General features: G+C 41.2%; 1 protein-coding gene across 1 annotated transcript in view; it reads left to right on the top strand.

The window, feature by feature from the left end:
• DSCAM (DS cell adhesion molecule) overlaps positions 1-17,189 on the top strand; it is a 749,662-nt gene that overhangs the window by 435,442 nt on the left and 297,031 nt on the right. The window contains exons 5-6 of the mRNA XM_059165108.1: positions 7,239-7,385; positions 16,550-16,828. Of these exons, the coding sequence (XP_059021091.1) occupies positions 7,239-7,385; positions 16,550-16,828 (426 nt within the window). The remainder of the gene's footprint in view (positions 1-7,238; positions 7,386-16,549; positions 16,829-17,189) is intronic.

Below are 17,189 nucleotides of genomic sequence, written 5' to 3'. Positions count from 1 at the left end.
AAACACAGGATGTTCAGACTAAGCAGGTAATACCTGTTAGCTCTGATTAGGACTACTGCCAAAACCTAGATGTCTGTGTCCAAATTTCCACTTGTTCTGACAACCACCACATTCAATTAGAGGTGCACCCTAATCTTAACTAATTACACCTGTGATGAACCTATTTCCAAATAAGACCACATATTTGGAATGTGGTCTTGGGGGTTAGAACTTAACTCCTGAATTTGGGGGGATGGGAACCCACTTCAACCCACAACACCAGGTTAGAAGTCTTATCTTGAGGACCTACTCCTCTCCCTTATATGTAGCTTTCAACATAATTTTCTTTGAACAATCATTTTTATCAGGCCACTCACCTGTCCAAGTTGTTTCTGTAGCTGCTTCTTCACACAGATATCTAACTGTGGCTTGGCATCCACTGTCACATCACACAACAGATCTACCTCAGAACCAAAGGAATACTTCAATTCCATTCTACTCTACATCTGAATTAAGAGAAGGCAATAACTTTAACTTTATCATAGATTTTAAATATATATAAATATGCATATAAAACATGCATATTTATATATATGGGTGTGTGTGTGTGTGTGTGTGTGTATATATATAGTATATATATATATATACTATATATATATATTTATCTGCTTCCACTTCTATTTTAGTTAATGCTAATTCAGCTTTCAAACCCCCCAAAGTGTTAAGATATCCATTCAGAAGCTCATCTTGTTTCTGGCACCGTATACTTAGAACTTAGCTTTCAATCTTCCTCTTATTTCTTGGAGACTGTTATGGAAAGCGCCCGGGACAAAGCTCAGTTTCATGACACAGCCGGCTGTCACTTGGAGGTGGCAGGCACAGCTGATAAAAGTTTCATTGTGTTACGCTACCAGTTGGCATCCTATTAGAAGAACCATCTGTTCTTTTAATTACTATTAACTCAGTTCAGATTGCAAAAGCAAAAAACCCCTAAGATATATTTCTGACTAAGTGAAAAATCAAATATGCGTTTAAAATCTTCCTGAACATAGTATTGTCCCTATTGAAGAGCTTATAGCCCGGCTGCATGGGAAAAAGCCAGAGAGCATAATGAAAGAATAATTAACAGCAAAATCTTAAAATATGCTCATTTTCATAAAAGAATATATTATAGTCACTCCTAGAGGGGAAAAAATACAGTATTTATGTATTATACATGAGACAGTTACATGTTGAAACCTAAAAAGAGGTATTTCAGCTTGCTTGCTTTTTACCCAGACTTAAGAAGAGACACATTTGTATACAAGCAATGATAGACCATTTCAGCCGCCCGCCTCCTGAACAAATATTTCTAGATAGCACAGCTAGGCACCGCTCTGAGTAACGGAGATGAAAAATCGAGAAGGCAAATCAAGTTTCTGCTATTCTGGTTGGAGGAGAGAGATGTTATGCCAATCTTAAACATACACGAGGCAACCTCACGTAGATGTAATAAAATCAAGCTCTGTGAGCATGAGTGACCGTGGGTACGTTCATGTGGGTTGGCATTGCTGGGAAGTTGATTTAGGAACTGAGGCTAGAAAGATAAGAAGGAGTCAGCCAGGCAGAGAGATGGGCTCAGGATTCCTCAGGTAGAGCAATTAAGAGGACAGGTTGGCTGGACTGTGGTGGCAAAGGGAGAGAGGGGGTGAATGGCTTTTGGAAATATGGTCAAAGCCTGAGCCATTGTAGGCCACCAAGAATAATTCAGTTGAGTGGGATCCAGTGGACGGTAAATGATCTATCTGATCTACTGCGCTGAATGACCACGGCTGTTGGATGGGGAACAGGCTGGGAGGAGCAGTAGAAACAGAGTGAGACAAGCCTGAGACCTCCAGACCTGGGCGTGTAGCAGAGATGGGGAAGCGTACCATTCTGAATGTATCTTCGAAGGAGGAACGGAAGGACCTTGCTTTGGATGAGATACAAAGGGTGAGAAATGGTTACTTTGGAAAACTTCAGAATATCTGTCTTGTGTTTAGATACTGACCAATATACAGGGAATATTCTTAGTCAAATCACATGATGATGATTGTAGAGGAAGACCTTGGGTTTCCACAAATGTCCCAGCTCCCTGCGGGGAGGATGTCTGAGGATGCTGTAGGCACGGCCGTCCTCTGCCCCCAGCCGCACCCTGGAATTTAGCAAGCTGCTCTGCAGGCCTTGTTCAGTCCCTCCGCACCCTGCCAGTTCCCTGTTGTGTGATCCTGGTTCACGGGGGTTTGGGAAATATTTTGCCCATGATGACATAGCTTCAAGTGGCAGGAATGTGATGTAAAACTCAGCTGGGCTGTTTCCACTCAGGTGCTTTTCCTGCTACATGAGGCTGCTTCGGAGAAGTCAGCAAATACTTGAACAATTCAATACTGTGTCTGTGGGCTCTTTTCTGTCTGGCCCAGGCAGGCTGATGGCCCTGGCCAGCTTTGTGCTCATGCGGTTGGCAGACCACTGACCAAGCCCAGCAGAACAGCAAAAGAACACATCATGCCTGCTTCTCTAGATACCCCCACTTGATGCATGACTACCTGAGACATGACAGGTACGCAGTAATCTGAGCTTCAACACCGGAATGAAGAGGAAGCTCTTCACCACCTGCCTTTCCTACAAACACAAGCCCAAGTTTAAAGAGGCTGAATGTCTTGTCTGGAAGGTGACTTTGACAGGTTGGGGATCTGGAGCCACTGGATTCTAAAACCCAGTTTTTGTGGTTACCTTTGTTTTTACTTTTTACTCTTTTTTCGTGTTGTGTTAAGTTTTAACTTTAATTCAAGTGTAGTTAACTTACAGTGTTATGTCATTTTTCAGGTGCACAGTAGTGATCCAACAATGAGCACTCAGTGCTCATCAGGACAGGTGCCCTCCGGATCCCCCATCACCTACTTCCCCCCCACAACCCTCCCCCTGCTGACCATCAGTTTATTTTCTGTAGTTAAGAGTCTGTTTCTTATTATCTCTCTTTCTCGCTCTCTCTTTTTTTTCCTTTGCTCATTTTTTTTTTTTTTCTTAACAAATGAGTAAAACCCATCTCTTTCTCCCACAATGAGAAATCCTTACAGGCAGGTAAGCTTGTTCTACCTGGTACCAAGGAAAAGATCTTTTAACTTGATTCTTTATAAGAATGAGAAAAAAGGGGGCACCTGGGGGGCTCAGTGGCTTAAAGCTCAGGTCATGATCTCATGGCCCTGGGATTGAGGCCCGTATTGGGCTCTCTGCTCAGCGAGGAGCCTACTGTGCCCCCTGCCCCGCCCCTGCCTGCCTCCCTGCCTATTTGCCATATCTGTCTGTCAAATAAATTAATAAATAAATAATCTTAAAAAGAAAAAAGAATAAGAAAAAAGGGGTGTCTGGGTGGCTCAGTCGTTAAGCATCTGCCTTGGGCTCTGGTCATGATCCCAGTTTCCTGGAATCAAGCCCCGCATCAGACTCCCTAGCTCCCTGTTTGGCAGGAAGCCTGATTCTCCCTCTCCTACTCCCCCTGCTTGTGCTCCCTCTCTTGCTGTGTCTCTCTCTGTCAAATAAATAAATAAAATCTTAAAAAAAAAAAAAAGAATGAGAAAAAAATTAGCTGAGTAGACTGAACAAGCAGATTAATGAAGGAGGCTTTAAACAGAAACTTAATTATTTATGTTGGAGCCATCTGCAAGGACATAGGCAGGTTTGGTAATAATACAGTTTTCCTCCCTGGTATTAGCAGTTCCCTTCAGCCAGGTGAGACAGGGTTTCCTGATCACACTTTAGCTTTTTCCCTTCCATATCATTTCCTCTCTTTGATGCCGTGTCTCCTACCCTAAGACCGAAATCTCTTCAGGTCATAAGCCCCCTGAAGACAGAGGCTGTGTCTCATTCCTTTTTGGATTCCCAGAGCCCAGGAGACTGCTGGCCCACTAAATGGCATATCCTTCAACTCTGGATTTCCTAGCATCAGTTTCCATGTGCTTCCTTCTGGACATCTCTGATGCCTGCCTTCTGCAGCTCAGATCTTCAGCTACATGTAACTGGGCAAATGGATGGCTAAGACTGCCACTGTTTTAATTTCTGCTCTGATGCTATTGCATAAAAAACTTGAAAAGGAAACAGGAAGAGTGTAGCTGCGGGACCTAAACACTGAGTGTTCCTAGAATACTCTCAATTGTGCGGATGTTCCATTTTCTTTGCTAGCTTTAGGTCTCTAGATAGAAATATCCCTCTAGCCCCTGTGCTGAGCTGGCTGACCTGGACCCAAGCTGTGGGCTTGTTAGTGGCACTGGCATACAAGCTCACATCAATAACACTGGAGAACCACACCAACACTTCCTCGTGACTCACAGATTCTTAGTTTATGCAATGCTCTAACAACTGTGCTGTGTCTGGTTTCCACCTCTCAGAGTACTGAATGTATCACCTTGTGGATGTGTTGATGGGGATATGGGCAGCAGAGAGAAGAACTCTTGGTTTGCTTGGGAGCAAAGGAAGGAGCAGATACACTGCTGAAAACAGAACTGGGACTTCAATATCTGGGAACCATTTAGTGCATGTTGAGAACCCAAGATAGCTTCTGAGACATCCCTGTAATAACTCAGCAGTGTAGCTCAATAATTGATATCCATAATGATGACCCAGAGCCCCCCAAATCATTCACTATCATTCAGTTGACTGATCTGCCACGTTTAACATGACACCAAGTATGCACTGTGTTTGAGACGTGTGTTCATCTGAAGTGCTAATGGCTTTCCAAGGGAAATAAAATCACCTATAAAATTTTGGCTTTTTGCACAGTTGTATCTTACCAGATAGTTGTGAGTAGCAAAGGGGTGTATGTGTGTGTGTGTGTGTGTGTGTGCATGTATATGTGTATGTGAGACAGAGACAGAGTTCGTGTGTGCTTCGATTACTAATACTCATATTTTGTATCTCAGTGTTTGCTTATTTGAACAGAGCTACATTCTTCAAACCCCTTTCAGGATGTGAACGAACCTTCTTTTCTCTGTGTTATAAAAGGCTCCGATGATAGAAGGCAGGAAATGGCACGTGGTGGCAAGTTAGGGAGCCGTTAAGATGATTTCTTATCACCATGGAGACAAGACATCTGGTGCTCCAAAGACTCTGTGTCCTTGTTGAGCCTGAAAATTCCACTGGGGGTTCAGACTAACCCAGACCCTGGGTCTTCAGGGTTCTCTCCTTGTCAAAGGCTTCCGTTCTCCATCTTTGTTTTGATTTAAAATGTTGGTCGATTTTGAAACGGGTTTCAGTGGGAAATGAGGCACTAGACCGAGATAGTTTCAATGTGGTACAGTAGCTGGGCCAATTCCTTCTTCCTATGAACCCCTCAGGAATATTTGAAACAAATGAAGTTCAAGTTCTTCTGAAACAACATGTCTTAAGGGTCTTATTTGGCGTACTAAGTGGTGAAAAAAAAAAAAAAAGTGAGATGTTACAGGAGCAAGAAGTGGTTAAATTAAATGTGCCTGGAGAATAGTGCCTTCTCAGAATCGGCAGAGTAATGAGCGCGTGCGGCTGCTTCCTCCCGGTGCATTTCCCTGCGCTTTTAAGCAAGCGGTACGCAGAGCACTTCCACTTACATATCACTGCTGCCGATGGAAGGTGCCAGGAATGACACACATGATCTTTTTGTTCCTCTTTACTGTCTGTGGATCAGTACTTTAAAAGAGGTGGTTATTAAAACATCATGTAAGTTTGCAAAATATATTGAAAGAAAGAATGTTTCAATTATACAGAGTATGTATTGGTAAGAAATGCTGGTGTGTGATGACATATGACAAGTGGCAAAAGGTATTTTTAGTTGCTTTCTCTTTGGGGGAGGATAAAGCAAAAATATCTAGAATATACAGCATTTGCTTTTCTAGTTATTCTAATATCTACCATATTTATAATATATCCTGAAATAACTAAAATGGTTTAAAAAGTGAATTTTTTTACTTAAAGATTTTTGTACTTTTTTTGTTAATTTGCATTCTTTTACAAAGATTATTCTAGATTGGTATCTGTTTTGTGAATTTTTTTCTTATCCATGCCCTTTTGAATTGCTCTTACTTGGGTTAGAAACCATAAACCATTTTTATTTTATGTGAACAACTGGTTAAGGAAAAAAGTGTAGTCTTTATAAAAATACAACCAAGGGCTGTAGGAATTGTGTTCATAACTTAACTATTTGAGACCTAAAATTATCAAAGTCAAGATGCCTGGTAAGTTCTGACTCAAATTAAAAAAAAAAAAAAAAAAAGGAAGTTTCAAATGAACCTAAAAACAACAAACAATAAAATAAAGCGAATTATTGGTATATTAGCACTTACCAAAAGTCACAAAATTGCATTATCCCCCAACTAGAACTGTAGCAGGCAGAGAAATATTCTGTAAGACAATCAGACAGCTTCAGCGAGTGGGATCCTGAGTCACTCCCCATCTGGGTGTCACAGCTCGCTTCGGGGTTCATGCCTTTGCCTTCCTTTGGTTTATCATCAAATTATAATTGAACAGTAAAAACTGTCTTCAGCTATTTACATTTTCAAAGGAAGAATCATCTTCATCCTTCCTAGAGCAGCACTGGCATCTGGTCTCTTAGTGTGGACAGTTCGGTATGGGGAGACCAGAAAAGGCGTGCATCCCAGAGGGAAAGTGATAGTTGACCATGGTCGGAGTCGTGACTGAGAAACCACACAGGCCTCCAGAACACTGATAATGGGGAACTGGTCTTAGTCTCAGAATCAAGTGTTAAGTGTTGGTTGTTATTATGAGGAGGTAAGACAGTCCTTCTGGGAAGTTTGTGGATATTTCACTCCTTTCCTGCCTAACGTGTGTGAGTTTCATGGAAACACGTCAAACTGAGGTGAAAGTTCATGCTCGTGTGAGGTTCACCGAATGAGGTTAACAGTCCCTTGATTTATCACGTTGTAAGAGAGAAGTAGTCACCAAGAAAAATCTGTTAAACTCACTGAACATCATTGTACGCCCGTTCTCCGCTCTGATGAGCAAACATGACCTTAAAACTTCATTCATGAGATCAGGTTTTCTAAGTATATATTTACTGTGTAGGATACTTACTCGAAACTCCTACTTTAGGGTAATTGAAAATTTAAAATATCTTGGACTCAGAGTAACCGACACACTCCCATCATTAGCCTTTGCCTAGGCTTCCTTCAGTTGGGGAAGACACTGTCTCCGTTGGTGAGATTTGAGTTGCTTTCCTTCTGTTCTAATTGGGTGGTCCTTTTCTTCTGTTGCAGGATCTAGATTTCTCATCACATCCACGGGAGCCTTGTATATTAAAGATGTACAGAATGAAGATGGATTATATAACTACCGCTGTATCACGCGGCATAGATACACGGGGGAGACCCGGCAGAGTAACAGCGCTCGACTCTTTGTATCAGGTAAAAGTCCTTTGAGACCGTGGTTACCATTTTTGTTCTTCCTTCATGAGAGTCCTGACCCAAGTCAACCAAACTTGTAGAATTCATGACTCAAACAAAGAGTTCTTTTTTCCTCAAAATATTTTAGCAACTGAAGCTATTTATTTTTTTTCTTTTTAAACCAATCCTAATACTATACATTACCCATATAGGTATTCCAAGAGAAGCCATTTCAGGTTTTGTAAAATTCCACAGTCCTGCGACCCGATATGGCTTCTGCTTTGAGGGGAATGCCTCCTTGCCCTGTGTGTTTGTGTCCTGTCCACCAGCACTGTGAGGCTTTCGGTGACACATAGCTCTGAGGGAGAAGAGCACGGACGCAGAGAACATGGCTCTTGTTCCCCATATTATGTCTAACAATATTGGGGAAAAAACCCACATTGAAAGGTAAAGGGATAGTCACTCCTTCCACTTCTGTCCAGAATTATTCCCACGGGAGGAAAACCTGAAGGCTGTTGATTCCACTCTGCTGGTAATATGTCAGTTTTGTGCCTTCCTTTCTAGCATTTACGCTTTGAGAAAATATCCACCTTTTGCATAATCTTCACCACTGGCCCATCTGTCAGACAAGTAAGCAACCCCCTCACCCGGTGATATGCTAGCTCTTCAAGGAGCCCAATTAGAATGTGAGATGTCCATCTCGGTCCTAGAAATCTGGTGCAAAATCTGGCCTTTGCCCTTGCAGCTTTAGGAGGTAAAACTGCTTTGTGACCTGAATATCTTTATCTTATTTGTAGTGATGCTTCGTGAGGGAGACGGGACAGAAAGCTGTTGACCGTTGGCATAATTAAAAACATTACTGCCCGAACACCCACTCACTGTGCTTTTGCTGGGCTTCTCATCTGCATTCACATCCTTAAAAGAGCCAGAGTCCACCATGTTTCCAGGGGCTTTGCAAATACAACTCAGAATCAAGAGATTTTTTTTCTCTGCACACAAAAATACTTTTTCTTTACCTCTTCTTCTTCATGCCAGTTGTTACTTTATCCCTTTATAGGTCTACATTGTTACTTCTGTTAAGAGCAAGAGCAGTCAGTGCAGTAAAATTATACCCCATTTAAAAAAAACAAAAAAGACTGGAGAAAAACAAGTGAGAAAGTGAATGGCCTCTGTGATCTTTGTCTGTGTGGCTTTAATGACAGCTCGGTGTTCTACTTGCTCAGAATATCCTCGAAAAGATCTCATGTGCAGTCAAGAGGAATGTCATAATAGTATCGAGACAAGAAAGGGAAAGTGTTACGGGGTGGATCTGGGTACAAGATTAAATTGAATTTTAGCAAAAGAAGCAAAAAAACATCTTCCATCCCCCCAAAATGAAATAAGTGATGGTATTTTGAGAGCCCATCTTTTTTTTCTTAAGATTTTATTTTATTTACTTGACAGAGAGAGATCACAAGCAGGCAGAGAGGCAGGCAGAGAGAGAGGGAAGCAGGCTCCCCGCTGAGCAGAGAGCCTGATGTGGGACTCAATCCCAGGACCCTGGGATCATGACCTCATTGAAGACAGATGCTTAACCGACTGAGACACCCAGGCATCCCTGAAAGCCCATCTTTCTTGAAAAAGAAACCTGAATAGAAAATCTAAAAAGAAGGAGAGAACTAGGGAAGAAAAAGAGAGAGAGAGAGAAGGAGAGAGAGAGAGAACCCTGAAATGTGGACTTGTTTCTCTCTATTCTTAATTATTAAATACTAATTTTCAAATTTAAGTCTTAGGGTTGGAGAGGCAAATTTACTTTTCTTAATTCCAAGTTTGTTGTTGTTGTTGTTGTTGAATAGAATGTCTTACTAATGTTTTAAGCATAGACAGCAAGACTCATGTGGAAGGGTGTGGGGTCCATGAGGTCACCCAGTGGGCATTTGTGATGGGAAGTGTGGAGCCTCAGGGCACAATATCATGAAGGAATGTCTCATGCCAAGATTCTGAGCATTTGGGGTTAGAGGTGTAGCTGTAGGGTCAACTGAGTCAAGGGCCATGGAAAGATCCTTGAGAGAGTCTGTGTATGTAGCACATGACTGTGAGGACCTTTTTTCACAGAAATGTTAATAATGTAGTTGAGGGAGGAAATTGTTACTGTTAGAAAATAGACCATCAACACTGAGTGCAGATGACTATTCTAGGAATCTAAACTTTGAAGGAAAAATAAAAATTAATTTTACTTTAGATTTATAAGCATTTAAAAATGCACACATGGGGTTGGGTCTTGTGGGGGCATGCTAGTGACAAGGTTTCTAATGCTCTTAAACTCCTGAAATGAAAGTAGACCAAATATAATGGCAAAAGAGAAAACACACAGGAACAAAGCCTCCTAGGAGCACTCAGTGGCATGTGGTCATGGGTCGGTGTGTGGACAGAGTGCTGACCACAGTGGGGGCATGCAGGAATGGCCACCGTGTAGCAGAAGCGGGGGGGCACCAAACGGGTCCAAGCTGCTGGGACTCCTCATGGTCACAGAACTGCAGAATCGTCAATAGATACTCCTCTCCAAAGCAGAAAATCTGCCCTTGAGTGGCCCCTGGGAAATGTATCAAGGAGCATTCACCACCCTCGGGTAGACCGATCTGACTTCAGAGTGGAAGATGGGTACAAACAGCCATGAGAGCAGTCAGAGATGACCATATCACTCAGTGGTGGCCCAGCTCCTCGAAGGTCTCCCAAGTGTCCAACAAATACTCCTTTCAGCAGAACAGAGTCACCCCGAGGGAACTGCTGGCCTTAGGAGTCAAATTGAGCCAGAGTGACTCGAGTGACTCAGCATTACTAAGGGTGACAGAGGTGGTCACGAGCCCTGAGAGACCCTGGAGGGCCCCATCCTATAAAATACTATAATGGATAACGGGGTGGAGGGGATGATCATGCTTATGCTACTCTTATTTGGAACCAAGACTTTCAGTGTAAGAGGAAAGATAAAACTACAAAATTTCTTAAAATGTCCAATAGAAACTATTAGTGCACACTTGCTATATTCTTATGACTGGGTCCCCAAGGTATTTACGTTGAAAAGGCCTGGAAGCAATGGGCAGTGGACAGCAGCAAGCACCTCTAATGTCTAGATCCTAGTGTCCTTATAGTACTCCCCCTAAAGGGACCATGGCTCCTTGGAAGAGTGGTGGATTGTAGTGTCTGGGACAGGAAACGTATAAATGGGCCTGAAACATTAATGGGGTCTTGTCAAAATGATACAGGGGACAAATTCTGAAGGGGTTTTCCTTGGCTGAGAGTTGATGAGATGAATTTCAAAAATAATGATTGTGTTTGATTGATAACCATATAACATTTTAAAAACTTTTGATTTCATTATGAATACACACATGTGCATATGCATATTGTATATTTGTCATGTACATATGCATATTGTATATTTGTATATACTTTGATACACACACATATCTATTTAATAACAACCAAAGCAACAGTAAGAATCTCATGAGCCTTCGTAGGGGAAACTAGGGCACCAACTCTTGATTTTGATACTTGGTAGGTTAAAGAGAACCGCAATTCTCTTTATCTTTCCTGTGACTATTGTACTTCAAAATAACTGAAGAATCCTATTTAAGGGAGAAAAGTTCTTATTTGCAGAATAATTACATCTACCGAGTGTGAAGGAGCTATGGCATTTAGAAAATGATTTCAATCCCTAATGAAATAAGTGATTCAGATAAACTTTTTCACCCGAACTTGTTGATCAATTCAGCGTCACTGAGTGCAGGAGAGCTTCATGTTGTATGCATGCAGAGAGAGAGGAAAGGGGCTGAGTTTGATCTAATTGCTCATGAGAGCTAAATTGCAGTTTATAAGAAATACTGCCAGAGGAACATGCTCAATGACACCATCAAGAAAGAAATTCAGACTGGAGGTTTCCTATACAACAACTCACCTGGCTTCTTCAACAAGTCAAAGACATGAAAGATAAAAGGGGAAGCCTGCTTTGAATGAAAAGAGAATCGAGAGTCATTAACTGTAAACTGTACAACAAGGCTGATATACTAAGCACAATTACAAATACTAATAATGTAATAATGATGTGTTCTTAGCTCATCAGGAAAAGTGAATATGGTGTGGATACTAGATGGTATCAAGAGGTTATTATAACTCTTGTATGTTACTGATATTGTGGTTTTATTTATTCATTCATTCTTATTTTATTTTATTTTATTTTTTCAGTGTTCCAAGATTCACTATGTATAACACCCATTGCTCCATGCCATATGTGCCATCCTTAATACCCATCACTGGGCTCATCCATCCTCTACGCCCCTGCCCTCTAAAACCTTCAGTTTGTTTCTGAGTCCGCAGTCTCTTGTGGCTCCTCTCCCCCTCGGATTTCCTTTCCTTCACTTTTCCCTTCCTTCCCCTAATGTCCTCCATGTCATTCCTTATGCTCCACAAGTAAGTGAAACCGTATGATAATTGACTTTCTCTGCTTGACTTATTTCATATTGCAGTTTTATAAGAAAACTTTTATTTTTGTTAGAGAAACATACTAATGATATAGTGATAAGATGACATAGGTTCTACAATTTGATTCAGTATGATAGCACCAAAGGCAAAGACTATAAAGAAATAAACAAATACATGATAAAAGAATTTTTAATGCCTCTTGTGTCTGGGTGATGAATATATGAGATGCATTATATTATTTTTCTACTCATATGTGAGTTTGCAAGTTTTTGTGATCAAAACTTATTTTTAAATTAGATAAACAGATTGAAGATGAGGGGATGAAAATTAAATACAGTGCTGTTTGGTTGTACTAATTTTGTACATGACCAAATTTCCCCCATAGAGTCTGTCTCAAGCATTGCTTAAATTGTGTATTTAAAATAGAAAAGAAATGTGCCACTTTTTTTTTTTTTTTTGCAAAGTAGCTTTATTGAGATTTAATTTACCGTCCATCAACTCCACCCATGTTAATTATCCAAGTCAGTGATTTTAGTAAACATAGAAAGTGGAGCAACCATCAATGTCATCCAAGTTTAGAACATTTACACCATCCAGAAAACTCCCTGTGACCCATTTGAAGTCAATCCTAATTCCCATTTCTGGCCCCAGGTAACCACTAATTTACTGCCTGTCTCTACAGATGGGCACCTTCTGAATATTCCCTATAAATCGCATCTCACAACATGTGGCTTTGTATCAAGCTTCTTTCATTTAGCATAATCTTTTTTTTTTTTTAATTTTATATTTTTTTAATTTTTTATTTTTTATAAACATATATTTTTTATATACATATATTTTTATCCCCAGGTCTGTGAATCAGCGGGTTTACACACTTCACAGCACTCACCAAATCACATACCCTCCCCAATGTCCATAATCCCACCTCCTTCTCCCCAACCCCCTCCCCCCGGCAACCCTCAGTTTGTTTTGTGAGATTAAGAGTCACTTATGGTTTGTCTCCCTCCCAATCCCATCTTGTTTCATTTATTCTTCTACCCACTTAAGCCTCCATGTTGCATCACCACTTCCTCAATCTTTTGTGGTTCATTTATGTTGTAAGATGTATCAGTAGTTCACCATTTTTGATTGCTGAACAATATTGCTTTGTATGTACACACACATCTCATTTATCCCTTCTCTAACTGATGGACATCAGGTTGTTTCCGCTTATTGGCTATTATGTAAAATTCTGCCAGGAACATCTGTAAACAGGTCTTTGAGTCAACACAATTTCACTTGTCTGGGATGGATACCTAAGCAGTAGACTTCTGGGGCACTGTAGTAAAGTGAAGTTGAGCATTTTGAGAAATAGCTAAACTATTTCCAAAGTGGCCATACCACTTTACTTTTTTATCAATAGTGTATAGGGGACCCATTTCTTCCCCACTTCTTATGAGCACCAGTTCTTGTTTGTGTTTTTTATTAAAACTATCCTAGTGGGTATGAAGTAGTATCTCATTATAGTTTTAATTGGCAATTCCCTGGTGGCTAATGACACTGAGCATCTTTCCATGTGCTTATTTGTCATTTGTATGTCTTCTTTGGCGATAGATCTATTCAGATCTTTTACCTATTTTTAAAAAAAAGATTTTTTTTTAAGGATTTTTATTTATTTATTTGACAGAGAGAGATCACAAGTAGACAGAGAGGCAGGCAGAGAGAGAGAGAGAGAGAGAAGCAGGCTCCCCACTGAGCAGAGAACCCGACACGGGACTTGATCCCAGGACCCTGAGATCATGACCTGAGCCGAAGGCAGTGGCTTAACCCACTGAGCCACCCAGGTGCCCCTTAAAAAAAGATTTTATATATTTATTTCTCAGAGAGAGAGAGAACAAGCGGGTGGGGGGTGGCAGGCAGAGGGAGAAGCAGAATCCCCACTGAGCAGGGAGCCCAGTGCGGGACTCAATCCCAGGACTCCGGGATCATGACCTGAGCTGAAGGCAGATGCTTAACCAACTGAGCTGCCTGGGCATTCGTTCTGTCTTTTGTCAAAATTTTGATTTTTTTTTCTTATCATAGAGATCTCAGAGCTATTTATATTTTTTGGAAAGAGGTTCTTTATCAGAAATATTATTTGCAAATATGTTCTCCCAGTAAGTTGCTCCTTATTTTTTCCTCAGTGATTTCTTGAAAAATGTCAACTATTTTTATTGTCATAAAGTATAATATATTGATTTTTTGACACTTGTGTCCTTTGTGTCATATCTTAGAACTCTGACAGACCCAAGGTAATAAAGACTTTTTCTTATCATTTCATCTGAAAGTTCTAAAGTTTTAACTCACACATTTAAATCTATGACCTGTTTCAAGTTAATTTTTTTTTTAAGATTTTATTTATTTATTTGACAGAGAGAGATCACAAGTAGGCAGAGAGGCAGGCAGAGAGAGAGAGAGAGAGAGAGAGAGAGAGAGGAGGAAGCAGGCTCCCCGCTGAGCAGAGAGCCCGATGCGGGACTCCATCCCAGGACCCTGAGATCATGACCTGAGCCGAAGGCAGCGGCTTAACCCACTGAGCCACCCAGGCGCCCCTCAAGTTAATTTTTGTAGGTGGTGTGAGGCAAGGTTTCTAAAATGTTCTTTTTGATATGGATATTCAATCGTTGCATTCTTTCTAAAAAAAAAAAAAAAGTCAGATTTAAACAATACTACTTTAAGCATATTTGAGAAATTTCTATCAACTATTAGTTGCAGAACAAAAATTTTAAGTGAAATCATTAGGTATTGCGTTTGTGTGACTCACATTAGAAGTGGGCACCTTTAAAAAAAAAAATGGGCACCGTTTGTTTCCTGGATTGTAGACCTGTTCTACAAAATAACTAAACAAATAAATAGCCATGCCCACCAAAGGAGTGACACCTTCTTTGGATCACCTTCTCTACCATCAGAGCTACTTCCCACTCTAGGCAAAGCACTAAATTTTGTAACTCTGTGGTCCATAAAAAACTCACTTGCTCTTCAACACTTTCCAAAGTCTGTCTAACTTCCTTCAGGAGAGGATTGAAGCAATAAGGCCTTCGCTGGCAAGGACTCTGCACCTGTTGTTGTGGGTTTCTTAGGTCTGTAATCCCTCTGGAGCCCTGCACCCAGCCATGTGAGTGAGAATAATAATGGGCTATGGAATTCTTCAGTTATAATGGACAATGAAACTGCAGAAGAGTCCTAGAAAGGAGATTCTTAGAGTCCGTTGTCATATCCCATGAGAACATTCACATTGTTCTCATATAGCACCAAGAAGGTATGTTGCTCTATAGCAACATACAGGCAGCGGTATGTTGTGGATTTTATCTCCATTGATCACCAAGGAAAGCTCCGGCAAGAGCAGCTTCTGCTCAGTGGGTTTGCCACTTTCACTCAGGTCTCCTGACTGCCCCCGGTGGCTAACTGTGGAATCACAGCACTTTAAGAGACCATTCCAGAAGGTTCTTTGATAGGATAGAGGATATCCAGTCCTTTGTTTTTGGGTTTACTGTAGGCAGATCACAACAGCCATGGTGCTTTTCTAACCAAGGCAAAGGTAAGAAGAGTTCGGGAGCCAGGAGCCCATATCTGTTCTGTATATACATGTGGAAATCAGTGCTACCACTCATGTGTGTGGTCTAGCACAAGTTCTGAACAGGAAGAGTAACAGAAAGGCTAAGGAAAGGTTACTGACTTTTATGTTGGGCATCCAAAAGTGGACCTCTGTTTTTGCATTCTTCATAATATGCCCTGAGAACGTTGATTCCTCAAAGCAAGCTTGGTCATGCAGCTGCATGGTTTCCACTGACCCAGTTCTTGAGAGCAGTTGGTCCTTTTCTTCAACAGGCTTGAGAACTCAATACGAGGGAAACCTCATTGGGGAGAACAGGTGAACTATATACCGTTGTGTTGTAAAAGCAAGGCTGTGTCATATGTAATAACTATTTGATTTTTGCCACACCTTCATCATCTTCATTACTTTGTCTGTCCTCAGAGATCGTGAAAGACATCCATGATCACCACCCCTAAGTCCCCCTCACCCCACTCCTGACACATCCACCTTCACTCACTGTTATGTCAGGCTTTCCAATTCTTCATTGTACCTACTACAGGCCACACCACCTTTATGTGTTCGTGTGCTTGCACATTGCCTGCCAGCCCCACTCATGGAATTGGTTGTAAGCTCCATGAGGGTCTCCATGAGGGTTTCCTGTCTCATTTGTCACCGAGTCTCTAATTCCGGACTGTATACTGGCCTTGGATGTGAGGCTCAACAATATTGTGAAATGAATAAATAAAACACTTCAAATTCAATAACTCTCTATAAAACTCTCTTTTGTGTGTGTGAAATAAATTTTACTAATGTCAAACCACTATCTCTGCTACTGTTGTTCTTTTGAAAGGGGAAGCCTGATGTTCTCTGGTCACAAGACAACTCAGTTCTTGGCCTGGGCCAGCAGCTCCTGTAGAGGCCTGCTGATTCTGGAGTTCTTAGTTATTTAGTGGGAAATGAAAAGCAGAACCTTTTCTGCTTTAGCTTTTTGAAAATTCTGAATAGAAGAAATTTCAATGAATAGGGTTTTTCTTTCTGTTCTTTAATAAAATCTTAAAGATCTGTTGTCAATAGTTAGCATGATGTATAGATTAACTTATACACGAGGTCCTATGATTCTAAATGACCACTTCAACTCATTCACCACATCTAAGAGTTTTTCTTTCTCCTTCAGACCCAGCGAACTCAGCCCCATCCATACTGGATGGGTTTGATCATCGCAAAGCCATGGCAGGGCAGCGTGTGGAGTTGCCTTGCAAAGCGCTTGGGCATCCTGAGCCAGATTATCGCTGGCTGAAGGACAACATGCCTCTGGAACTTTCTGGAAGGTTCCAGAAGACTGTGACGGGGCTGCTCATTGAGAACACTCGTCCTTCAGACTCAGGCAGCTATGTGTGTGAAGTTTCCAACAGATACGGCACTGCTAAGGTGATAGGCCGCCTGTACGTGAAACGTAAGTTGGATGGTAGCTTGGAATGGTGATGCTGACCACCTTTGATGGAGCTCTTATTACAAGATAACTTCCAGACTCTCACTAAAGCCTTCCATTAATCCTCACAACAGTCCTGTTGAGACCAGTATTACCCCATTTTGCAGATGAGGAAATGAATGCTCAGACAGATTGCTCAAGATTACACAGCTGGGGAGGTTGGGACTTAGGATTCGAATTCAGGTCTGTCTGAACGTGCAAGATTTCCATTAGGCCACAGGAGATGCATCTGAGATCACATTACCTAACTGTTGAATTAATAATGCCCACCTTGTCTGAACACTGACAGAAGAGGGGCGGACTTGTGATGTCAATACAAGCAACA

The sequence above is a fragment of the Mustela lutreola genome, chromosome 2, assembly GCF_030435805.1.
Source record: "Mustela lutreola isolate mMusLut2 chromosome 2, mMusLut2.pri, whole genome shotgun sequence".
Classification (NCBI taxonomy): Eukaryota; Metazoa; Chordata; class Mammalia; order Carnivora; family Mustelidae; genus Mustela; species Mustela lutreola.
The sequence above is the reverse complement of the archived record's forward strand: the minus strand, read 5'-3'. Positions and strand labels throughout refer to the sequence as shown.